Here is a 26,672-nt window from a genome sequence, read left to right as displayed (position 1 = left end):
ATCGGAGCAGATGAAGGTATCTTGTGCTCTCTTGGGACTGCTGCTCACTTACTTCCATCTGTAGCTTTCTTTCCCTCTTATTTATAGAGACGATTTCTCCTGACTGACGTCAAACTGACCTCCGTCATTGAACATCTTGAAGCTCCTCACACCACATTCGTTCATAATTTGATTCGGACTTTGCTACGTAACTGTCTGTTTACATTGCCAAATCATTTCCTTTGCCAATTATTCGTGTATGAATGAACAATCTGCACTGTAAAAGGTGTGGTGACTTGCATTTGTTACCTTAAACAGCCATTTTTACCTGATTTGACTCATAAAGATTTGTTTTGTTGGTATAAATGAATGTATTTCGGTTAAGTCGGTGATGAAACCAGCATAAAACCAGTTCGTTTAGCATGTTTAGTGTGGTTACACAAGAATAGGTATAAAGTTTTACACATGAATAAATATAAAGCTTTAAGTAAATATTCGAAAATTCCAAATTTTGTATGACTTCCTATAAAATGAATTAAACAACTCTATATACAGTATATGATTCATAATCAATATATGAAGGTCAAAAAAAAATTGTGACACCTTTTACCCTATTTCCTGTTTCTTAAATTGTTTTTCATAGTGTGTGTGTGTGTGTGTGTGTGTGTGTGTTCTTGTTTATGTTACATTTATATGCACAAGGACAGTAAAACCTGAAATATTTGACATGAGGGAAAAAAAATAGTAAATTATGTTTATCTGAAAATGTAACAGTTCAAACAGGTTTTCTGTAAGGGGTAGATTCAGGGTTAGGGGATAAACAATAATTTTTGGTCAGTATAAAAGTAATAGAAGTCTATGGAAAGCCTATTAGTCTATTATTTTCAATTTACAGTGTACAAAACAGCTGAAAGTAAATTGTTTTGTGATGTTTACAAATTCATTAATATCTCCATGACAATTCATTTTACAAGAAGCACTGTTTCACTTCCCTTTTTTAAACCTTGCCCATACAGGTCTATTTACTCATCTATAGGTCTTAGACACTTGACATTTACCATTTTTAATCTAAAGTGGCTTATAATGCACCAGTTGCAATGACAGTCAGCCTGGAGCAAGCTGTAGTCGAGGGCATGATGATAGAACAGGACTTACTACTTTAGATTGAACCTCCAACCTTTGTTTTAGCAGCCCAGACCCTTAAACATTATCCAGTCACCCTGAGGGTCTAACATTTATGTTACATGACATGAGCTAGAGCTGGTTACTTTTAAATATAATCTGTTACCCTGCTGAATACAAATCAATTTGCAACTTAGATAGTGAGTTGTAAGGCACTAAAATGGTATGGAATTCAGAAATATCAATTACTTATCTAAATAAAAACTGCAAAAGAGCTCTTCTTAATGCACCATAAAAACATGTGACGGGCAAAATGTCTTCACTTCCAACAAAAGGAAGCAAAAGTCAACTGTGGAAAATTGAGTCACTTTATCAGCTCAACCGAAAATCCATCGTCATTTTCCTCAGCAAATGTAATTGCGATTAAAACCTGCCAGTTGTCTGTCTTCTACCTGAGCATCAAGTGTTCCCTCGAGCCGTGAACAGTTTGAAGTGTAAATTGATTAAAGTCATGATATTCAGAGCCCTGCGGTCCAGACGCTAAAAGGATTACCAGAAGTTTTGGCCTCACAGCAGCAACAGCTGGAAAGGCACTTGAGTGCTGGGGGTTTGTGAGATGAAATGCTAGAGAGTACTTATGTACCCTCGGGGCCATGCGCCGAAAGACTGTCCTTTACTGGGAGGGGCAGAGGACAGGAAAAGATAACGCATGGTGACATTAAAAGAAAGCACACTGATTTTCTGCACAGTTCACAGTCAGTTTGAGAATGAAACGCAGCGGAACTTGTGCTTCTCTGATCTCTAATGATCTCTCCATAAGAAGGCTCTCTAATGATTTCTCCATAAGAAGGCAGTGAATAGTGATTTGGATAACAGGTCTAACAGGAATTTAAGTGTTTGCTGTTTTCATACTGTGGCTTTAGCAAGTGAAAAATAATAATAATGTAATGGGGGCCACCTATGTTCATCAGATAATCATGAAACTTTGTAGTTTTTATAATAAACAACATTTAGTTCTGGTCCTCAAATTAGTTCTGCCTGTTTGTGTTAAAGTCATGTCAGAAAGATCCTATGAAGAAGTTGAATATACCTGAACGACACTACACTGTAATAAATGAGCGTGAATTTAACGGTAAAAACTGTAAAAATGCTACAGAAAAAAACGTGTTAAATGGTTAACAGTAAGTTCCCCTACTATATACGGTGAAAAACTGTTTAGGACAATTTTACGGTGGTATACCGTTTTTGGAAGTGAAAAAGAACAAATAATTTACAGCGAATAACAATAAATTGACATTCCCAGAATTCCCTGCATTACATTTCAAATTTGATGTTATTTCGGTTCGATGTGTGTTACCATGATTCTGTAGATGTTAATATTTAAAAGCTGTTTATGATGGGCTTTTGTTCGTCATGTGACTTTCTCATCACCACCTGCTTTTGGTGGTTATCAGTGTATTACAAAGGTACAAAACAGATGTCAGTACTTCAATGGGTTGGTATATTAACATTATATCAGTTAAGGAAATTACAGTATTTAAATGTAAATTTAAGTTAAAACCTAAAATGTTGCTTCCATATTTTTTACAGTAAAATTCTGGCAACCACAGCTGCTGTTTTTTTTACTGTAAATTTTACAGCATTTTTGTTTTTTATTTTTATTTTTTTTACAGTGTACAAAGTCGTAATTATGAGTGGGCAACTCTGTAATTTTAGAGTTTCGAGGTCAGTAAGAAAAAAATATATAATTAATGTTGAAATTGATTAAATAAAATTGAAATACTACAAAATACAAGTTTACATTACCTTCATAAATTGAATAAAAACATTTAAAAAAATCATGGAAAAGGTATATCTCCATCCTGCTAAGACCAAAGTGATATGAACACACCTGACATCGTAATAGAGTGTATAAGTGCTCATGCACTTTTTCAACGTGTTGCTTTTTTCCATTCATTTTTCCCAAGTCTGAATCACAACATTACAACTTTGATTTCAAGCAATAAATATTTGAAAAGTAAGCAAAAAGACACAAGGTACAAGACTGTGTACTTGACATTTTTAATAAGGCAAAGAACTACAATCCTATGAAACATAGCAAATGGCATAGTTAACAATCACTAACTCAACTGATACTAAAAAACAATGATTCATCCATTAATTCACAAAAGACAACTGGCGGGAGCACTTTAGATTAGCAAACACATATTCAGTTTTGAATTATTATTGATAATTCATTATTGATAGTAAAGCAGTCGTTGTAATAGTTATGAGGGATTTAGTTATTGGTAGGGTTAAAGGATCTAGGATATGGTCAATATCTGCTTTATGAGTAATAATAAACAGCCAAATTGCAAGTAATATGCATGCTAATAAGCAACTACTTAATAGGGAATGGTGTTCACTAAAGTGTTATCCTGAATTCAGAATAAAAGATTAGCATATTACTCTTACTATTTCTACCATCTATTTTAGAAAAAAAGTATGAGTAGTATATAGTAGTAAACTATTTTAAATTCAGAAACTTTCTGAATGAGTCATTGAATCATTTATTCAACCGATTTGTTAAAAGTGCATTATGTAATATTGACAAATAGCAGTTGAAATGGGTACTGCAGTCCAAATTCAAAATATTGTAGAGAGTTGTTTTTCCTGCCTCCTCCTCGGCTCAGACTCGATGCACATGCAGGTTGCCAGATTGAGGAAATGCAACAGGAACAAGTGCAACTGACAATGGAAGGCGATGAGAGTATATGAGTTGATTTATCCATGTTTTAATCGTATAGAGCTTTTTAGATGGATGCTGAGGCCTTTTAGGTCAGGTAGAATCTGCTATCACTGACCCGGTTTATTTGCTGGCTTCCATGGCTGTAATATGCTGTTTTTTCTGCCAACTGGCAACCCACTTATTGGTTTAATTGGCAGTGGGTGGACCAAAACAAAAACAGATATTCAGACATGGAATGCACATTTCAAAGTAACATATCTGCTGTAGAACTGTTTATAGGGGGGATATATACAGTATATATATATATATATATATATATATATATATATAGTATATACTGTACACACACACACACACACACACAGTGGTGGCCAAAATTATTAGAACACTAGTATTTTGACCAGTTAAAAGTGGTTTTAAGTCAGTTATTTCTATATTTTGCTGTAGTGTGCCAGCAGGAAATATCAGTTTACATTTCCAAACATTCATTTTGCCATTAATTGTAATAATCCAGTGAGATTTTGTTTGCACAAGGAGATGTAATGTAATTGTCCAAGTAATGTACAAGGATTCAATCTGAGATTCAAAGCTGTAGTCCAATACCACTGAGTATCTATATACTCTACAGAAACCTCTCTTGGGAACATGTCCTTGTTTGCTCTGAACGACACATGGATATTAACTGACGGATATAAGCACAATGGTTATCCATGAACCACCTGATGCGCTGACTCACATGGCCCATTTTCCCACACTGCAAATTGAGCGTCTTTGTTCTAAATGCCGTACCGAACTAGGTGACATCGCTTTGGCATTCAATGTGCACTGTTTATTCATTTTTTCCCCTTTTCTGTAAGTTACAGAAGAACCCACACCGGCACAGGGACAACAATTATCACAATTACGTATTGATTGGATGTTAGCCTCCTCCTGAAGGGGCCCGCAGCATAATTGTTAGACTTCAGACAGAGTAATTGCAGCACGCTCACAGCTGGCCGATTATTCTTCGTCCCCCACAATTCTTTTCTCTTTCCTTCATTCGTTCTTTCTCTCATTTTTTTTTTCTTCATTGAATGTTACCTTTCATCTCAACAGGGGTCATTAAATGCACAAATTGGGAGGGACAGCAAATAAATATTCTATTAAATATAATCAACTGTATTACCTAATAACCATAACAATGAGTATTTTCAATCAAATGCTGACAATAACGCATGAATGTGACAGGTTTTATGTAGTATATCAGGTCTGTGAAACCTTTGGATGCCATATCTTGCTGTAGGTCTGTCTTGTTCACTGTGGTTTAAATGTATAAATCATGTTTCCAGATACACCAGCTCTAAAAAAGCTCTTGTGGCACCTGTTGATTGTGCTAGACACACTTTTTGTAAGGGGCAAATTTGATCCTGCTCCACTAAAAATTGCATTCTTTACCATATTTAAAGGCAACTTTGAGGGTTTAAGCTTTTAGGGTTAAAATAAAAAAAAAATGTTCATCATGCATTGACCCTCATGTGGTTCCAAGCCTGTGTAACACAAAAGGAGACATTTAGAAGAATGGCCCAGGTGCTCTTTTCCATACAATGAAAGTGGACAGTAATTTTTATTACCAGGCCTAAAAATGGAAGAAAAAAAAATTACCACAAGCATACTTTTAATTCAGTCTTATGAGTATTTTAAGACACTGAGAGAACTACAGTGGAGGCTTAAATTTATCGCAAATTTATTTACTGTATGAATATCGCCCTGGGTGATCAACAACTCATAGCTTTACCCTATGACCACTGGAATCCTATAGGCTATCAGAAATTTGTCTCTGACAGCAAAATCGTTAACCTTGGACCTAGATTCGTGGAAAAAAAGGTGGATCTTCATGGTGACATTTACCTACAAATCATGAGGTTTTTGCAAGTCATTGTAAAAATGTATTCAGAATCACACACTTGTATAATACTTACAAATTCTCATTAGATGGACTTGGTACTTCATATCAGGGTTGTGAACTGAGAATGTTTTTTGTTTGTTTGTTTGTTTTTATTTCTATTCAATTCCTGAATTTAAACTGAATCTAAACATAATGCAAAATTGTGATTTGAATCAATTGAATCAACGTTTTGTTTTATATATATTGAAAGTGTTAAAATAGCCTTTAATTTAAATTGAATGTATTAAATATATAAATTAGGAAAGAATCTTACTTGAAAAGATGGATGGATGGATGGATAGATGAATTAACTTTTGTTAAGCAGAGTGCATGAAAACTTCTTTTCAAGCAACAAAACCATATCTGTGTTTTGCTGGTTATGGTGTGGATGTAATTACCCGTTGGCATAATTGCGCTTGAATGTGTCAAAATACAGCTGTCAAGCACAACGGCTAATCACGTAGAGTGCACCTCCGTCAGTTTTTGCACATGTAATTTGTCAGAGGTGGTTTGAGCTGCGGTTTTGTCATGACAGCCTAAAGTTCCCAAAAGGACCTTGCAGTTGAGTTTGATGCTCTGTAGTAACTGTAATTTTATTTGTGTCTTTAAAAACTGAAAATTCACAAAATGAGAATACATTGACAGGGATAGTTCACTCAAAATGAAAATCCTGTCATCATTTACTCACCCACAAGTTGGTCCAAATCTGCATGAGTTTCTTTCTTGCTGAACACAAAATAAAATTTTGAAGAATGCAAGCAACCAAACAGTTGTCCGGTAGCAATTGACATAGTATTTTTTAATTTTTTTTATTTCCATATGTAAGTCGATGGCTATCAGCAACAGTTTGGGTATTTGCATTTTTCAAAATATCTTATTTGATGTTCAGCAGAAGAAGGAATCTAAGACAGGATTTTCATTTTTGGGTGAACTGTCCGTTTAATGCTCATTATGTATGAATGATGCCAGTTTTATCAGTGAGGATTTAAGGAAACAACACAATGTTCTTGAAACATTATTATGGAGTAATGCGTACTATGTAATTACTTTTCTGAAACCTTTCATTTTGACTTTAATGAGATGATACTATTTTTGTGATTGAATTGCCGCCTATTTTAAGTATAGCCAAAGTGGAAGATTATATTTAAGCAGACTTAGATAGAGAAAAGCCCACAACAGAATATTAAAAAAAACATATATCTCCTAAATAATGTCTAATGCGTGTATATATTAAAATTTACATAGTTTAAAGTTATGGTTAAATAATTTAAAAAATAATGTAATAATTAGTTTGTATTTTATTCATATTAATAATTGGTGTTAGAGACATGTTCCATGTCTTCCATGTACAATGGTAGTACAATGTGTCTGTTTTGTTGTTGTTGTTATTGTTTTTTTATTCATTTATTTATGGACATGTACAACTCACTAATTATGTTACATGTATTTCGCTAAACTTGTAATATTTAGTTAAATATTATTAAAGTTAGGTTAAAAACTTTCCAAACCAAATATTACTTTTCTAAAATTCCTTTTGTGCTATTTTTATAATTATAAAGTGTATTCCATCTTTATTTGTATGTTTAATGACTTACAATATTTTATTTATATATTTTTAAGCTGCATTTCTTGTACACTGCACAAAAATAATTTTCACTTCAAAATTGCAATTAACAGCTAATAACACAGTGAATTAATCTTTAAATACTTGGAAAAAATCTATTTTTTTTATTTATTTTTTTACAGTGTATGAAAGGTCCTATACAAATAAAGTTTATTATTATTATTATTTTTATTAATATTATTGACTGTACCATGATATTTTGTATTTTTATTTCTTTCTCTTTTGTTTTTTACCTTGCAGTATATATTTTGGTATTAATATGGTGTTCTCATATGTCTATCACAATATATCCATATTTAAGTACGGTATTATCATCTGATACTGTACTTTATTTTAAAAAATGCTGACAAAAATAACCATATAACTCATAAATTAAATTAAATTAATTAATAATTAACAGGGATTTGTTTTTTGCCTCCAGTGCCGCTGGTATATGCCACTGTTAATCTGTCTGAATCAAAATGATGGTACTTTTAGAAAATGTGTCATATTTTATCTTCACAAGACATATAACTCATGTGCACCATTATATTTCTGGACCCATTCAGCACAGAACCCTTGTTTTGCTGTGGGTAGTAGTCGAGTGCATTCACAATGTTTTATGTATAATAATTTTCCATTCTTAACTGTTTTAAATTCATTTTAAATACATTTTTATATCATTTTAAAGTTTAAACAGAAGAAGTGCTGTGATGGTAAAGAGAATGTGGGCAAAGAAAGACAAGTGTGCTGGTTAAACAGTTTAAAGTAGGACCTCTGAGTTCTATTTGTTTGGTTTATGATAAAATATGATATGGTCAAAGTAAGTAAGGGATGAAGTAGTGGAATACTTAGGTGTTTTGGAAGGTTTCTTTTCACTTAGTGCAGAAGAGTTTGAACAAATCTTGAGAATGTTTGTTTTTAAATCACTTGTTTTTATTGTTGTGATTACTATTTCTTTTAATTCCTTGTTTTTATTGTTGTGATTTTTTTTAATGACTATTTTACTTCCTTTTATGTAAAGCACTTTGAATTACCACTGTGTATGAAATGTGCATATCAATAAACTTGCCTTGTCATGCCTAGGCGCACAAGGATAGCTCAAATATATTTAGACTTTTTATTTTTATTTATTTTTTTAGGATAAGTCAAGTATACTTAAATGTCATTTTAAGTATATTTCTGAGAAGTACATAAAAAGTAGACTACAAGTACACTTTCCTATTTTTAGTTTAAAAGAAGTATACTAATAGCACACTTGAATAAACTTCTTTTTTGTAAGGGATGTATTGCACTCATTATAACAGCTCTCACCTGAGGGGATATTTTGGTCCAACAGCACTGCCTCCCCTCTCCCATTAGTCCCAAACCTTCTCCACGAGTGAGCGTGTTATTGAATTTACCTTTGGTAATGGCAGCATGTGTAGCTCCTGCCGCAGGCGAGGATGGAGCTGGATGTGATAATTACGAACACCCTAAACCCAGAGACGCACCTCCTAATTAAACTCTGACATTTTCTTGCCACTGAACACACACACTTGTGTTCCTCGGTCTTATCTCGTTCCTCTTGTGATCAAAATCATCTTTTATGATAACGGGGAAAAACAACAAGAAAATGTTCTTTAATATCATTCTTGAAATTTTAATGAGCTAAACTGTTTTGCATAATTCACAGAGACAAATCCACAGCACTTAAGAACGGCAGGAATTGATTTTGCTGTTGAGTTTTTCCCTCGAGTCATGAACTGATAGACATTAGCCAAAAATACACTATTCTGCTTTTAAAATGATCTAAGGATTCAAGTAAAAGAAGATTTTTAAGTTTTATGAAGAAAATGTGGTGATGCTTGCTCTTGAAAAGTCTCAAAATGTTGTGTTTTTGGTGTGATGGTATTTAAAGGGATAGTTCACCCAAATATTAAAATCCTGTCATTTACCAACCATCATGCTGTTCCAAACCGGTATGAGTCTCTTCTCTTGAACCAAAAAGAAGAATGTTGATAACCAAACAGCTGCTGGTAGCCATTGGCTTTTTTTTTTATTATTGGCTTTTTTATACATGCGGAAGTCAAGATTTTATTTTTTGGAGTAACTGTCACTTTAAGATGTGCCATGTGGTTGTTAGGGTGTTCGGTTCCATCTGAATGTCGCAGCAGAAATCGAGACTCATCTAAGCCAACACACCCATGTGGGGCCCATACGGGTTACAACTGGGCCAATATCTGGGGCCCACCTGGGCTACCCAACTGGGACCCATCTAATTTTGTCCTCAGTTTCCATGGTGGCCTTACATGGGTTAGCCCAGATGGGCTGATGATGGGCCCTTGATGGGCTCCATATAGGTAATCCAGGTAGCTCCCACTTGGTGCCTACATGAGTCTGCCTACATGGGTTAGTGATGGGACCCAGCTAGGTCTTATTAATTTTAAGCTCCTGAAAAACTTTATTTCTTGTAAAAACTTCATAACTTGTATTCTGCATGCTTTAAGCAAGGTTTCATTTGAATAATTTGAACATGACCATTACAACTTGTATATTTACAACTTTATAAAATATAAGTATCTTAAAAAAAAGTTAAAGTGAAGCTCCTGACAGACATTATTTGGCATAACATTATATCTGAAAACTCTAAAATACATTTCACAAACAAACAAATAAACCAACCAACAGTGCAGCTCCTCAATCCGCTGTCCTCGCTCTTCCAACGGCCCTTTGAAAAGACAACAATTAATCAACCACTGTGCCACTTTTTTAGTTAAAACAGATGATTCTTGTCTTTTTAAAGATTGTACTTCCATTTAAAAATAAGAATATCTTAAGACTTACCCATCTTGCTCTCCACTACGTGACCTCGCAGAACGCTTTCCTCCCGTCACCGATTAGCCACTTAGACACTGACTTTTCTGCCTCTTTTCTTGAATTTTCAAGCTTCCTGTAAAACACATAAAAAGCATTAGAGTTCCATATTTAAGCTCTTGCAATAAATAAGCAGTCATCTCCAATTTTTTTTTTTTTTCAGCAAATACAATACTCTACTTTTTTTTTTTTGGCTAAATGTCAGTGGAAAATTGTGTAGAAATGCATGAGTGTTGGAATCATAGACTATAAAAAAATGAGGGGAATTTTTCGATTTTGATTAAATTAAGTAATCCAAGTGTCAAAACAACAAAAATAACTTTAAAGACACATATGTGCACAATATATCCATGTAATCACCCTATATGGGATTAATTATGTTTGCACTTGTATATTTGATAAAACAAATAGGGTCCATGTTTAACCCATTTTGAGCCCATGCACACATTTCCCATTAATTACCCAACTGGGAACCACATGGGGAGCCCACCTGGGTAGAAGGGATAGTTCACCCCAAAATGTAAACGTCTTTCTTCCATGGAACACTAAAGAAAATATAGTGTAGAACGTTTCAACTGTTTTGTCCATGAAAGCCAGTAGTTCCAAAACAACATCGGACCTCACTGAATTTCATTGTATGCATGTTCAAAATATATTTTTATGTAATTTTAACAAAGTCACACAGGTTTGGAACAGCATGAGGGCAGGATTTCAATTTTTGGGTGAACTATTCCTTTAAAAGGAAGACTCCAGATTATTCATGGTTTTGAATCATACCTACAGAAAGGACACTAGGTCTCTAGGTAATATTCTTTACTCTTTTTTTGCATTCGGACAGTTTTGAGTGACTAAAAAATTGTGAGAAATTACAAGGTAAGACAGATCAATTCCACAGCAGAGGGCAGAATGATGTTTGCATGTGGCGATAAAAGGCTTTCTGTCATGAAATGTGTGAGACGACACAACACAAATAAGACATTGTGTCTGAAATTGCTTATCGGAGCAGATGCGAGTAAATTGCCTTTGAAATGCGGCGTGACCGGCGAGCCGACGCCGTCATAAGGCTGGATCAATGCCATTTCGGTAAACATGGCAGTCTGTGGCTGTGACGTGGAAGCAATGGGTGTTGTAGCGCTCATTGACGACGTCCACTTCCTCTGGATAATGGCTGCAGCTGCGGCACGCGTCCACGCCGGCCTCCTAACCTTACACAAGTGGCTTGGGGGCTCATCAAGTCTCCCAGGGAACCATTACTGCAGAGTTAGGCTGAAGAGGACCTAATAGAGACCAGGGGATGCGCGGACAGGCGGTCCGTACTCCACAGTCTGTTTGTATCAATAAAGCGATCTCTCATGTTCTCCCACTTCAGTCCAACTCGATTCCACCATTAGATATAAAAACTGTGAAAATACAGGGTGGGAAACATTTGCCAGACGGTTTCGATTTTCCACATCCATCAACAATTTTAGTTGAGTAAACATAAATTGGGCTGACATTCATTGTAGCCCCCTCTCCATTTGTATATGTAGGGAGGACTGGAGAGGGCGGCCTGGTGCAATCTCAGTCTCATCTCTGACCAATGGAGTCGAGGGTCACGCAGACACCAGCGCTCGAGGGCTTTTGCAGCCTTTATAGCATCAGGGAGTCAACAGAGCCAAATGTATTTATGGGATCTGAGACAGTCTAACTGCGTACTTACTGCCTGACCTGACCCTGGAACAAAGGAACCTGACATTTCTTGAACTCCCAATGAAATGAAGAAGTGCTGTTTATCAAATGCGCAACCCTCAACTTTACCAATTCATTCACATAAATCAACAAACAATTTGCATTTCCTGAAGGAAATCCTGGCGCTTGCAGAGAAACTGTAGTGTTTATTTTCTGCTGGCAGAAAACAAGTGTCATATAATTTTCATTCCAATTATTTCCATTCCTGCGCATGCGAGTTTGGGAGACCGGAAACACAATCTCATGCAAATTTTACTGTTATCTTAAGTTTAAGTTTGGTGAACTTTGACCTGTGAAATTGTCTGTGTGACCAAATAAAGGACAATACATCAAGGCATGACCTAGTTTGCAAACTTTAAATCCACAGGATTGCAGCATTGCAGTAGATCGTATATTTTTACATTTAGTATTTATTATTATTTGGTATGTGTTGAATTTACATAAAGTTGTGTGATATCACAGCTGTTACAGTGTCCTATTCATTTTTTTACTCAAAGTCTAATATGATCGTGGGTTAAAGGTGGTTAAAAGAGCATTTACGTGAAAACCTATTACAATTTATTATGCAAATATATTTAGCATAAGGTAGCAATAAAGTAATGGCTGTTGGTTAGTTTTTGAATGTCCATCATTCTATCAATGTAATAAAATTACAATGTTAGAATGTTCACCTTTTAAAATTTAACTGACAACAATCAGTTCTTAGAATGTCTTACATTGTTAGAATTTTGAAGAATTTTTGAACACGAATATGTTGTTACTTAAGAATTACTGAAACACTTATATTTTTCAGCATTCAGAATCAACAATTATATAACTGATTAGAATTTTCAATTTTCAAACTCTAAGCAGTAATGGGGAATTCATCTGTAGAATTACTTAATTGTTAAAATATTTGCCATTCAAAATCTAAATGACTAACTAAAATTTCACTAATTAAAAAAAAAAACCTTTAACTAACAAATAAATTCAAAACGTTTACCAACTGTGTTAAATCTATTGTTAGAATTACATAAATATTCGGCATTTCGGCATTAAAAATCAACACTGATTGTTACAATTACCTAAATTGTAAGAACTCTAGCATTTAAAATCTAACCAACAAGGAATTCATTATAGAATTACTTACTTTTCACCAATTTTCACACTTTAAAGTCTATAGAATTACTTTAACAGTTAAAATTTTTAACTTACAATTTTTGCTATTCAAAGTCTAAACAGTACGGAAGTTCTAAGCGGCCATGCATTATTACAATTTTTCTGTCTTGTTTTCTCGTGATCACGACTTAATTTTCTCGTGATCTCGACATAACGAAAGTTGTTTTGTCGTTATCACGACTTAATTTTCTCGTGATCTCGACATAACGAGTTGTTTTGTCGTTATCACGACTTAATTTTCTCGTGATCTCGACATAACGAGTTGTTTTGTCGTTATCACGACTTAATTTTCTCGTGATCTCGACATAACAAAAGTTGTTAAGTCTGAAGTCATCGTCCAAAATTTTTGCACGTTAAAAAATAAATACGACCTCATGTTGTGTCAATCACGTTTACACACGGCCTCCGAAACTTTCGTCTGTAATAACAAAAACTGAAGGATGACGAATACGAAAAATCGCATACAAAAATTTTGAAATCCTTTAGGATTTCTTAAATTGTTAGAATTTTCACCATTCAAAATCTAACCTCCAGTAATGACATCCACGTAATATTTGCATACTACACTACGACTGGTCCAATTTCTTGCATTCGACTGCTTTCAGAAATCATTTTAACTAGTTGAAGTAAATATGGTAAAGAGCTCTACTAGCTGCTTAACCTCCTGCTGGGGCACAAATTAAGACGTATCAACCATCGTCACATGTTTAGAGCAAACACCAAACATCCCCTCTCCCTTTGTCTCAATCAAGAGAGAAACCCTTAACCCCCCAATTATCCCAAAATGTGTCCCAAAAACATCTTTTCACACAAATGATGCACTTTGCTATCTGATCAGGCAGATGTTTAGGATGTGACATGGTTTTTTGGCCACATGTGGTTTAGGGGGCACAGAAGGGCAAATGACGTGGGCTTGTTAAAGGGCCCATTGCCTGTCACAGGTGTCTCCTATTGTCTGTCTGTCTAAAACGCCATGCATATCACGCCATCTTGTTTGGAAATTACACCCTTCACAGCAAACAAGCTTCTTCATAGCAGGAATGGATACTCTGTCAGCGCTGGTTTGCATGGGGAACGTGTAGCACTGGCAGTTTTATAGATCATTGTGTCAAACAGAGATAGAAATGTGGCATTATCATTTGAATCATCTTGTGTTTTAATGCAATTGCTCTTGATGTAAATGGTGGCTATTTCACCGTGACACTGATGAGATGATAATGAGCACAGTGGGTGCCGCTGTGTGCACCTTGTTTTGGGGAACACAGTTTATCACTGCAGATACACACATAAACATGCCAATGATCTGTATTAAATAAATCAGTTAAATTCACTAAATGTTCTTACATAATGGCTATTTTTTAATGATTATGCTAAATACAAATAGTATTTATTTGTAGTTAACTCTTTCGTTTTTTAAGCTACTGTACATTGCTCAATTCTTTGAAAACTTGGTGGAAATTTTAAATATATATTTCAAACTTAATTGAGCTTCACTATTTGTATTTGTATAGCTATTTTCTGTCTATGTTGTTCTTCTGGGGTATTTTCAAAGAAACATTAGAAATAATATTGATATTTAGATAAAACATAACTGAGAACTCCATTAAGCTTTATGAACTATGAAAACGAAGCCTCTGAGAATTAAACATTTCCTCTAGGCAGAATGAGCGTGATCATTACACAGTCGTGTTTGGTTTTGGATGCAGAGTAACCGGTAAATGTCACTATATTCCTGAGACCAGCCAGAGACGCCACACTCGGCCCCTCAGGCTGCTCATCCTGTCACAAGCTGTCCGGCGCATGACAGGCAGCAGAGGAGCACAGTGCCATTCATCCCTCAACCCAACCAGACTGAGCTAAATGTGCATATATAATTAGCCAAATAAAGCACAATAGTCATACATATGTTGATACTAAAACAATATATATTTTATCAGAATTCACAGTTGTTTTTTAATAGAAATAAATAGAAAAACATGCCGTTTGGTTCCAGATGGTATAGTTTCATTGTCTACCAGCAGGGGCTGCTAATACTAATCAACCAAACACTGACATATTTGTACTACCTGCACCAAAACAGACAAGTAATCCACACCACTCCAGCCAATCAGTTAATCTTGTGACGTGATAATACAAATATCCATAATAAGGCATTTTAACTTTAAACCCCAATCCATGTTTCCATAATAACGCTTCTTCCTATTCTGATGGCACCCATTCAGTTTCTCCAAATCTGATGAAGAAACAAACTCATCTATATAGTAGTCAACATTTGAAGTGGATCAAAACTTTTCATCAAAGTTGTCGTAAAACCTAAAACAAAAATTGCGTTCTTGTCTTTTGATTAACTTTTTTGATCCACTTCAAATGTTGACTACTGTATATCTTGGATGGCCAGAGTAAATTTTCAGCAATTTTGGGTGAACCATTCCTTTAAGTAGTTTTTGTTTGTTTGTTTTATTTAAAAAAAATGTAATCACTACTTATTTGAAATCTAAATAAAAGGACACCTGCCTTTCAGAGGTATAAAGAGGTTACTCTAGCAAGAGTAGTTTCCTCATTAAATAATTAAAAATGACATTTCTTCAGCCAGAAAATTAGTCAGCGTAGACGTTCTATGCAAGCCATTTCACTTGAAGACGTTTAGTGCGCTATGTAAAAGGATTACAAGCTTTCAGTAGATCGGTTTCCAAAATCAAAGTAAAAAAAAATGAATAAAATAAAATAAAAAAATCAAATAAATCCAATATTTTTGAACAAATATGTAAAGTAAAACATTAAGCTGCCTTTAGATTTAGATTAATAAAAAGATTGTTTATTATTACTTTTATAATTTTGATACTTTCACTCTCAAATTTCAGACAAGGACACAAATCCCTGTCCAAAGTCTGGTTTCTAAACCATTGTTCTCAGCATGGCTGTTGACAGTCGTTTGAAACCCTCCTGTGCTGAAACATGGAACAACAATACAAATATGTCTTGTCTGTCCGAAAACATTCATTTTTTTCTCATGCAATTCCCACAACATATATTTTTAATTACATTTTAATATTTAATGTTACAATATATATTAAACTGGTGCTTAGCATTTTTAGAAAAGACAAACTAACAAACAGCAAAGCAGCAAATCACAAAAAGGAATAGATATGCCATGCATTAACATTAAACCTACATAAACCTGATATTTATTACACCTTATACACCTTAACCTTATTGTTGGACAGAAACATGCATGCTCTGATGGCCGCTAGAGGTCGCAACAAGACTACTATCACCATGAACTGCAGATAGGAATTTATTTAAATAATTCTAACAATACATTTTAATACTTGAATAATTTATACAACAATCATATTTCTAATTGTTTTATAATTTCATAAAATACAATATTATAAAATAAAAAATTATGTGTAATGCGTTAATATATTATAATGTTTATCTGAATCATGCATTGTATTATTTTATACATTTAATGATGATGATAATAATAATAGTGTATATTAAAATAATACACGTCTGTATTTAATTGTTTAATGAAATTAATAAAAATATGTTACAGCTCTTTCCTTTACAGTGGAACTATTTTTGAACTCTGAGCTGTGATGCGCTCCTGCGCGTGCGCTCGTGTTCTCAGTCACAGTCAGAGTTAAACAGGAGTCTCTCCGTCCACACTGAGCGGCTTCACTATGAGCACACATGTTATTTACTAACAGCCTGTGCAGCGCAGAGCGTCTGTTTTCAAAGGTAAAACATTTATTTTGGGTTATAATGCTGTTTTTATTGCCGATGAGAGTATGTTTACATCCGTGCATGAAAACAACGCAGATGAAAGTGTATTGATCTTACTGAAGTCTGATAAAGTCTTGCTTTGGGAGTGTTTATTTTGTCTAGACGCTAGAATAACTTGGTCTTGTTTTCAAATATAGCTAAAAGTTGTAAATAAACTTCAATTGACTTTAGTTGCAACACATTTGAAGGCGATTGATGTTACTTTTATCAATTATATTTACATGCATATATTTACAAACTGAATTGAATCAGTCATACGTGTCTGTTTGAGAACTTTTGCATGTAAACAAATCTATCTCGGATCACGTTCAGTATCCCAAATGAACATTTTGCCATTTAGACTACTTTATAATGTAAAAATTAGACATATTTAATATACGAAATGTGACTTGATTTCAGAATGGAAATGAGAAGGTAAATAGTGCTTTAGTTTCAATGCACTATGCCATTCGCTGGTTGTTCCCATGAGACACTGTTTCGTGAAACCCTGAACTTCAGAAGGACAGGATGCATTGTGGTCAGCAGCCTACTTCCTTACCTTCTTTCATGGCGCAAGGTGTGGCCCACGCCGGTTTCCACTTGTGTTTAGCTACCTAATGTCAAACACTTCACTGTGTCCTCAAACCCTCTTATAGCATACAAGGTGTTGCCAGAAGTCACTGGATTAGATGTTCTTTTTGCATTGAGCTAAAATCCATTCACCAGAGGAAGTGGGCCTGCGGAAACCATGTGTTTCTGTTTCTGAAACCCTCCAGTGAGAACTAATGAACCGCAGTCGCACTGACATGTCTGGCCTGCTGCTCATATGTGTAACCTCAGAAAGAGGATAATTGTGTCGGAGACACTTTGAGATGAGCTTTTGTTTGTCGTATTGTTGGAGCGTTATGGCTGCTGAAAGTTGAATTATGACTATGAACATGTTTTGCAGACTGCTGATTTGTATTGTGTTTATGCAGTACTCTATTAGATCATCTGGGAAGAAGGTAACATGTCGTAGCCTGTCGTCTAATAATAGGTTTTTTTTTTTGTGTCGCTTCTAGAAATACTGTAGTTTAAAAGTGTTGTGAGTCACTCTCTTTACACAGGCTGGAAATGAGCTGTCATCGCCAAAAAAATCATATCTGGCTCATTTTCGACCTTTTAAAGTTGCTTGGATATCTGCAGCTGCAAGATTTCTAATGTTTGTAAAGCATCTCAACAAGTTTGGTGGACAGCTCTGCAAAATGGTTAGCGTTTCTCTGTAGTTCAGTGAAGTTGTTGTTGGTCTTCTATTTTTCATTATGGTGGATCTGATGAAAAGTTTGTGACTTTAAGATGCCAAACGTTCCAGACACTCTTAAATTCTTAACACCTCACACCTTTCCTTTGGTATCCAGAGTTGAGAAGGCCACTTGAGTTTTCCCTGTTGAAGAGTCGGGGGGGAAATAGGCTGAGCTATTTAAACGGACCATTGCCATTGTTGTTGATTTGCTAGACTTGGGCAACACACAATCAACAGTTTTTCATTGTGTCTAAGCACCAGGCTTAGCATGATCCACCAATCAAAATGATAATAAAATTAATAATAATAAATAAATCATAATAATAAAAGTCTATTTGTGATGCATAGTTCACCCCCCAAAAATGATAACATAAATGAAGACATTTTTTAATGATACCTAAGACATTTGTCCTCCACTGAACGTCATATGAACTTTTCGTAGCATTAACGTTTAGCTATAATGGACTTTCAGAACTCTCTCAGGTTTCATTAAAAATATATTAATTTGTGAGGATGAAGAAAACTCTTATGGGTTTGTAATGGTGAGTAAATAATGACCGAGTTTTTATTCAAATTTTCAAAACTCTTCAAATTACAAAAACCAAACAAACTGGAAGAATTTGTACTATACAAATATATTAATATAAGAATGTTTATTCTTAATTCCTTTTTTCTGTAATTACTCTCGGTTTGGTTGAGTTTAAGTTAGGCTTATGCACAGAAGTTTAGGATATTGGCATATAGACTTGGAAGTTGTGACATTATGTGTTTAATTATTAAATCCACTGTTTGTTTCCCAGGGATATTTCATAGTGTGTATCACATGCTAAACTGTCATGTAGGCTCATCGTTTGAGGAGTTTGTCTTGGCATTGAAAGGTGAATATTCACACTTCAGTGTAAACTGTAGTGTCTGTGCTATGTATATGGCTCTTGTTGCATGTCTGCATATTGGCTACTGCCAGTAAAAACTGCTGAATTGAGCACAGATCAGTGTTAAGGATCTTTCCCCATCAGCACCTTTCCATTGCCCTCCTGCCGCTGGTCTGTGATTAATTGTATTCTCAAAGGAAACGCTCCTGCTGTGCAAACATCAGCCTGGTAGTGGTGACACACCTGTACACCTTTGGCTGAACATCACATGGTCTTTTCAACAGGATCCAACTGTGGATTTAGAGCTTGCATTTAGTTTAAAGAAGTGATGCATGATGCATTTTGTAGTTGTGTAAATAAAAATTAAACCTTCAAGTCTTTTTATTCCAGTAGTTTGATGGGTAAAAAACATTTCTGAAAAGTTGAACTTGTTAACATTAACAAAAGTTTTGTTTCACTTAGACCTTAAGCGTCTCAGATAATTGCACTTAAATTGCACCACTGGTTTTGTCTGAAACCTCTAAGAAGAATGACTGCATCACAGCAGACCTATAATTGAAAGCATGCGGTTATTTGTTAAGATCTGTGGGTGACTTCAGTCTCTTTAGTTTCATGAGAAATTTGAAACAGCTTTGGCTTTAACTCTGGGGTAGGCAACGTCAGTCCTGGAGTGCCGCTGTCTTGTAGAGTTTAGCTCCAACCCTAATCAAACACACCTGAACAAGCTAATCAAGGTCTTCAGAATTACTAGGGCTACAGGCAGGTGAGGTTTTTTTCAGGGTTGGAGCTAAACTCTGCAGGACATCGGCACTCCAGGACTGACGTTGCCTACCCCTGTTTTAACCTTTGCTTGGACATTAATAAGCCTGTTTGATCAGCCTTTAAGCTGGTTTATTTTGTTAAGCCTAAAGAAAAATGTTTCATAGTTTTAACCATTTATTGCACAAGGATGGACACTTATACAGACATCACTAGTAATCCTACTTGTAGTGGCCCACATTTTTGATCCCATGATTTCTGTTAGGCTATTAAGTTCCCCCGACTCATAGACGAGACGGCGGTAAATCAATTATGATTGCATCTCTTGCTAGCTGTGATCTGTTTTCTCTGGTCAGCTTATAGGAGACTTAATGCTTCTCAAAGAAGCCTTTCGCTACAGCAGTAACAGAAATCAAGGTGTTTTAGCACAAGATCAAATCTTAAGCCTGAGATCTGTTTATTGTGGCTCATTTGACTTCTCAAGAGGTTGATGATTACGTGCAGAAAGAATTAGGATAGTCCTTTTTTCATTATTTAATTACCTAGCCTGCATGTTGAAAATCTGTACAGTGTATGACTCTATTTCTTCCGTGGAACACAAATGAAGAAATTCTGAATAACGTAGGCTAACTCCAATGTTTTACATATAATGAAAGTGAAAGGGGATATGGGCTGTTTATTTTTGTACATTATTCAGCATTTCACAGAAGAAAACATCCTGCTAACATATTAAGAAGTTTAAAATGCTGTCAGGAAAAACCTTTAGGGGTGCAAAATCTTGTTTTTTGCACATTCTCTATCTCTAAAGGTGCACATTAGTACCTTAAAGTAGTAGGATAATATGTACCCTTAATGTACACATTGGGGTAAAACGGGCACTGCCCTTGTGACAAGCTGTTGTACCCATAAAGACACAATTTTAGCCCTTTTTTCTGAGAGTGAAGGGACGTTTGAAAGGGAAATTTGGGTTTCCATTTATACGATCTAAATGGGACAGGTGGTTAAACAGAGAAAGGTGCCCATGTGTCTCAGCAGAACAGTTGTCTGGTGAACTGTAGACTTTGTAAGAGTCCCACCTGTCCACAGAGAATGAGAACTAATAGGCCTCGGCAGTTTTCAACACATGGTGGCGAGTATCAGCTGCAAAAGTCCTGCTCTGTCAATTTCTGATTCCATGGTGTTGCCACAGAGGTCCTTAGGACTAAGTAACATTTCCTTCACGATTAATTGACTCCTCAAACAAGAGGAGACACAATGAGAGAAATATTTACGTTTTCTTTCTAGAATCTAATTGGTCTAACTTTTGAGTTGCATTTTTATTCAAATTGACTTCCAGACAACTTATTAGTGGTTCATTCACCCTGAAATAACCAGATTATCTTGCTGTAACAAACACAAAAAGCCTATATTAAATTATATTGGCCTACATAAAATAATTTTTATTACGTTTTTTTTCGTACTTTGTTATAGACTAGATAGATAGGCCACTGTTGATAATCAAGCAATGATCATAAACAGTTGCAGTTGTATTATTATAATTTTTCTGATTAACTTTTATAGGAAATATGAATGTTCATTCCGGTTATTTTATTTCTCCTAACCGACGGTCGTTAAGCCATATTAACCGTTAACCGACAAGATTGTTAAATTACAATTAAATTAAATTTAAATTGATAGGTGGCTTGAGCCATTACAAATACCTAAATTTGTTTTCCAGGGATTCGTTTTATACACGCAAAAAGCAGAATAAACAACATGAACGGGAAGCACCTGCAGCGTTTCTGCAAACGGAGAAAAACATAAGCTATTATGCATAAAAGAAACAGGCCCATATGCAAAATATATTTTTCTAAATAATTAAAGAATTAACAAAACAAAAGAAAAAAACCTGTAGCAATTAGCAGCCTATGTGCAGAATTTCGGTTCATTTTTGTGATGCACTCTTGAGAAAGCGGCAGTTTTCCTTTATTTCACAAAAGTACGTTTTGTTTTTTATTGTGAATGTACACAAGTAAAATAAATATTTTGAATAGTTTTGAATAATGTATTACTCATATATGACCATAAATGAAGGAGTAGGCTAGTGCAAGTTGTTTCCACTTTTACGAGGGGGAAAAAAACAAAAAACACAAGCGATCGTGCCCGTAGTTAAACATAGCCTGTTCATGTCATAATAAAATAGTCAGCCAAAAATATTGAAGAAACATAAAAAAAATATTTTATTTCCCCTCACTCCATCAACAAATCTAACGGTAGAAAGAACTCAGAACAAAGCAAGAATAAAAATATAAGAAGCTAACAAGCCAAAACGAATTAATTTAAACTTTTCTACTTCACGTTCATGTAAAACAAAATTTTTTTTAAAACTTTTTTTATTGATCTTATGTAATATTCTAATTTTCTGAGACACTGAATTTTGGGTTTTCATTATCTGTAAGCCATAATCATCAAAATTTCCAGAAATAAAGGCTTGAAATATTTCACTCTATGTGTAATGAATCTATATAACATATGGGTTTCACTTTCTGAAATGAGGGACAAAAAATATTGACCTTTTTCACGATATTCAATTTTTTTTTAGATGTACTTGTATTAACATATTGGCTGTTTATTAGTACTTATAAAGCACACATTCTACATAATTCTACCCAATGCCTCAACTTAATAACTAACTATATTAATAAGCTGCAAATTGGGAATTTATTGAGGCAAAAGTCATAGTTAATGATTTGTTAATAGGGAGAATTGGACCTTAAATTAAAGAGTGACCGAAAATGTACTTGCTCAAATATCAAATTGCCATCAAAGCTTGGGTTTGTGTATGAAACTGACCACATTGGTTCATCTACATGAAAAGGTAAAGGATGAATTGTTGGCCTGCACAGCGATGTGTAATAGTTGATGGATTGCCCATGTGACTTAAATCCTGGTGTTCTTGTGCACTGTGTGAGTTTTTGACAAGAATGTTGTCTTAAAGAATTAGCTGACATCACAGCACTTGTCTGTTTTTGGCTCGTGTTGAATGTGCATCTCCACCTCACATGGATGTCTGTCAGCTTCAGGCAGAACTTGGATGAATGTTGTAATATTGGTGGAATGTAGATGCCTCTGATCATCTTCATGTGTTTTAGCCAAGCAGACCTGAAGGTGGCTCAGTAGGGGATTAGTAAAGCATCATATTCAGCGACCTCTAAGGAACAAGTTTGCACATGCCTAGATGAGCCAATTTACTCAGTCTTCTGTTTGTTTTGTTCCTTTTCCAGATTTTGAAATGAAGAAGGACATTGATACTCTAATAGCTGAAGAACGGGCTGAGATCATCAGAAAATATGAGAAGGCAAGTTACATCCTTTCAGTTGTCTACCTTCTGGCTTTCTATAGGTTTGATCTTTGAACGGTTGACATGGACAGCAATGCATATTGACAAAGTAGCCCAAGTAAAGTAGTAAGTGGTCATTAATCAGATTCTTTTGCACTACACACAAGGACAGTCCTCTTGGAGATGCCAAGATTTGGGATACGCCAATACTTGAAGTAGCCTAAAGTTAAGTATCTTTCTCAAGGGAACGATTGTGATAGCTCATGGATCAACTATCCCAGATATTTAACCACTAGACTACACCACCCAAAAGTTACAGCAGTTTGCTGTTCTTGGCAAGGAACAGATTTCCTTAGAAATGTTGCACACAACTTATGTGAGACGTTACTGAAATGCTGATGTTATAATTGGTAGATAAAGTTGCTGTGGTTCATGTCGTGGTAAATTTTTGGATAGATTGTGGATGAGTTTGCCTTGCAGTCATGACTTCACAGACAGCAGTTTTGTTTAAAGGTACCACATAAAACGTCTAATGATCTAAAACGGGTGTCCAGTCTTGCTTCAGGAGGGCCAGTATCCAGAGTGTGGCTCCAACCCACTTACCTGGAAGTCTCCAGTGAGGACCTTAATTAGCTGGTTCAGGTTTGTTTAATTAGGGTTGGAACGAAACTCTGCAGAACAGTGGCTCTCCAGAAACAGGTTTAGATGGCCTTCATCTGAAACTAATTAAAATGGGATTTAGATAAGACCAAGTTCAAATGTAAATATCTTGTGACTACAATGTCGTCACCTCTGTATTAGTTTCTTCTGCTCTTAATCGCTTCACCATTTTTATTGTGTGTAAACTGCACATGTGGGTTGTGGGACAATGAAGGTACATCTGTGCTGCACACTGTACAATTCTATATGTTAACGTTACTTGAAGAAATCATGAAAACATATTGCCTCAGAAAAATCTAGTTAAGGTTGCTCAATATATTAAAGTTTATGCAAAACTTGAATATACCATTTAACCTTAACTAGATTTTTCTGAAGCAATAAGTGCATTCTCAAAAACTTACCCAGAGGAAGGCCAGATCTTAGTAGACAGGATGTTGTGTGAACATTGGACAGCCCTTTGTGCCTTCATGCATACAGCTTGCAAAACCAGAAAGTTTTAGCTTTCGGACACAGCCAAAATCTGAGGAGGAAGTGTTTTGACAGACAACAGCTGGATGTCATGCTAACAGTGCTGCTACACTCAAATACTGACTACAGTCTGCATACTTGGAAGTTCTCAGCGTACTTCAGATACCTTTAGATAAGGCTGTGGAACTTAGATAAGATGTTCGGGATAGACAGAAATATACTCTGTTAGCAGAAATTGTAGATTCTGGGGGTTTCTTGTGTCATCTCTATTTATTTTGGAGATCTGAATTGTTCTATACAAGAAGTCGGGTGTTTTCAAATGTTTTTCCTTAAAGGGAATAGTTAACCCAAAATAAAAATTTGCTGAAAATGTACTCCTCAAAGATTTTTCATGGTAACGGAGTTAGATAAATTTAGCATTATATCACCTGCTCACCAAAGGATCCTCTGCAGTGAATGGGTGCCGTCAGAATGAGAGTCCAAACAGCTGATAAAAACATCACAATAATCCACAAGTAATTCAGACTCCAGTCCATTAATTAACATTTTGTGAAGTGTAAAGCTGCATATTTGTAAGAAGCAAATCAACAATTAAGGCATTTTAACTTTAAACCATCACTTCTGGCCATAATAATCCATAATAATGTTTCCTTCAGTGAAAAAGTCCAAAATCCATATCAGAACTGATTTAGACTTGTTTTCACTTATAAACTGTGCTTTATGAGCATATTTCTCTCCTAATTCGTACAAGACAACTTTTTGGACTGGAGAAAATTTGGTGAACTATTCCTTTAAGAGTTCCAGTCATCTCTTGGTTTGAAGGTCTTTTGCCTTTGCTCCAGTTTCTCAGTTTGTTTGTTGGGCTGGTTGCAGGGCAGGCAGGAGGGTGTGCACATTAAGCCCTGGGAGGATGCCGACTACAGCATCTACAAGGTCACGGACCGCTTCGGTTTCCTGCAGTAAGTCTCGCCTGTCTTGACAGTTTTAACACTTAGATTAGCGAGACGATGGCCTCTGTCTTCAGTTGAAGATGTTAAACGCTCAACAGTTTCATAAGAGAATATGTGTGAACTTTGTTATGAATAATATGGCTTTTATGTGTATTTTGGGTAATAGTCGACTGTGACTGCTAGAACAGTGTTGTCAGGATTATTTTTCATAAATCCACAGTAAAATCTCATGTTATTTGAATGAAGCTTCTGATTCACGTAATGCTTGAACAGGTTAAACAATCATTTCCCCTTTGTAATTTGTTTTTCCAGTGAAGCGGAACTGCCAATACCGACCGCGGCGGAGGAGAAGGTGACTTTAGGCTATCAGCTTTCATTGCACATGAAATTACTGTCAAATATTTTAATGGCAAAATACAGTTTAGAGAAATTAGCCCATTGAATTATGGTGTTCTTGCTGAATGTCCTCTTTGTTTTACGAATATTTTAGATTTAAGGCTAACATTCAGTGTGCTGTTTCCCTAGTACAAACTCCAGGAGGTTGAAAGAGAGGAAAAATGGGTTAAGATGGTGAAGAGTTGGGATAAGTACTGCAGGAGTGAAAAGGTAACATAAATGTGATCGTTCCAGTTTTAACTGGACGAGGCACATTTGAAGCCATTTTAAAATAGTTTGGCTGATGAACTATATTAAATAGTGTATTTTATTATCATTAACATATCGAGTAACTGAATATTGTTGTCTCTTATCATAATGCTGTTGCTGCCATTGTATTCCCATAATATGCCACTCAAGGCTGCTGTGTGTTACAGGGGTTTTTTGGGCCCACACATCCGGAAACTTGGAAACCCAAAAATAAATCTCTCCATATGTTTGTTTCCTCTTCCCATGTGCATTTTTCAGATGATGAAGCGGGTATACAAGGGGATTCCCTTGAAGCTGCGCGGTCAGGCCTGGGCTCTGCTGCTGGACGTGGAAAAGGTGAAAGAAGCGAATTACAGGAAGTACGAGGTAGGAGCTTTGCAGGAATCATGTTTGTGAGATGTGTTTGGGCTCCATTTGGTCTTTTGAATGAAAAAGTGGCTGTGTGATGTCCATTTATTCAGTGGCTCGCTTGTTTGGGTTTTGGTTTGTCCTGTGTGATTGTTTGGGTTTAAATTAGCCAGACGTGTTTTGTTTTCTGCTGACAATTATTGCATAAGATCCAAGGTATTACATAAAAAAATGCAATAAAAGTTGCTAGAATAAGCTGCAATAAGTTGAACAGTCTTTATATCGCAAACCAAAAGTCTGATTAACTGAAATATATAGCGTTCAAAGGTTTGGGGGAAGCAATTTTTCTGAAAAATTCAATAAAGAAATTAATAGTTTTATTCAGCAAGGACACATTAAATTGCTTAAAAGTGACTGTAAAGACATGTATAATGTTAATTAGTTTTTTCAAATAATGCTGTTCTTTTGAACTTCTATTCATCAAAGGATCTTTAATAAAACAC

At 35.4% G+C, this 26,672-nt stretch overlaps 1 protein-coding gene across 1 annotated transcript in view; it reads left to right on the top strand.

The window, feature by feature from the left end:
* The first annotated feature begins 16,730 nt into the window (after positions 1-16,730).
* The window catches only part of LOC306866897 (uncharacterized protein), a 21,433-nt gene continuing 11,491 nt past the window's right edge, over positions 16,731-26,672 (top strand). The window contains exons 1-6 of the mRNA XM_079412322.1: positions 16,731-16,842; positions 23,043-23,116; positions 25,100-25,185; positions 25,489-25,528; positions 25,702-25,782; positions 26,080-26,187. Of these exons, the coding sequence (XP_079268448.1) occupies positions 23,051-23,116; positions 25,100-25,185; positions 25,489-25,528; positions 25,702-25,782; positions 26,080-26,187 (381 nt within the window). The 5' untranslated portion in view covers positions 16,731-16,842; positions 23,043-23,050. The remainder of the gene's footprint in view (positions 16,843-23,042; positions 23,117-25,099; positions 25,186-25,488; positions 25,529-25,701; positions 25,783-26,079; positions 26,188-26,672) is intronic.

Source organism: Barbus barbus, assembly GCF_936440315.1.
Source record: "Barbus barbus genome assembly, chromosome: 48".
In the NCBI taxonomy this organism is placed as follows: domain Eukaryota; kingdom Metazoa; phylum Chordata; class Actinopteri; order Cypriniformes; family Cyprinidae; genus Barbus; species Barbus barbus.
This window is presented reverse-complemented; position numbering and strand designations above follow the sequence as displayed.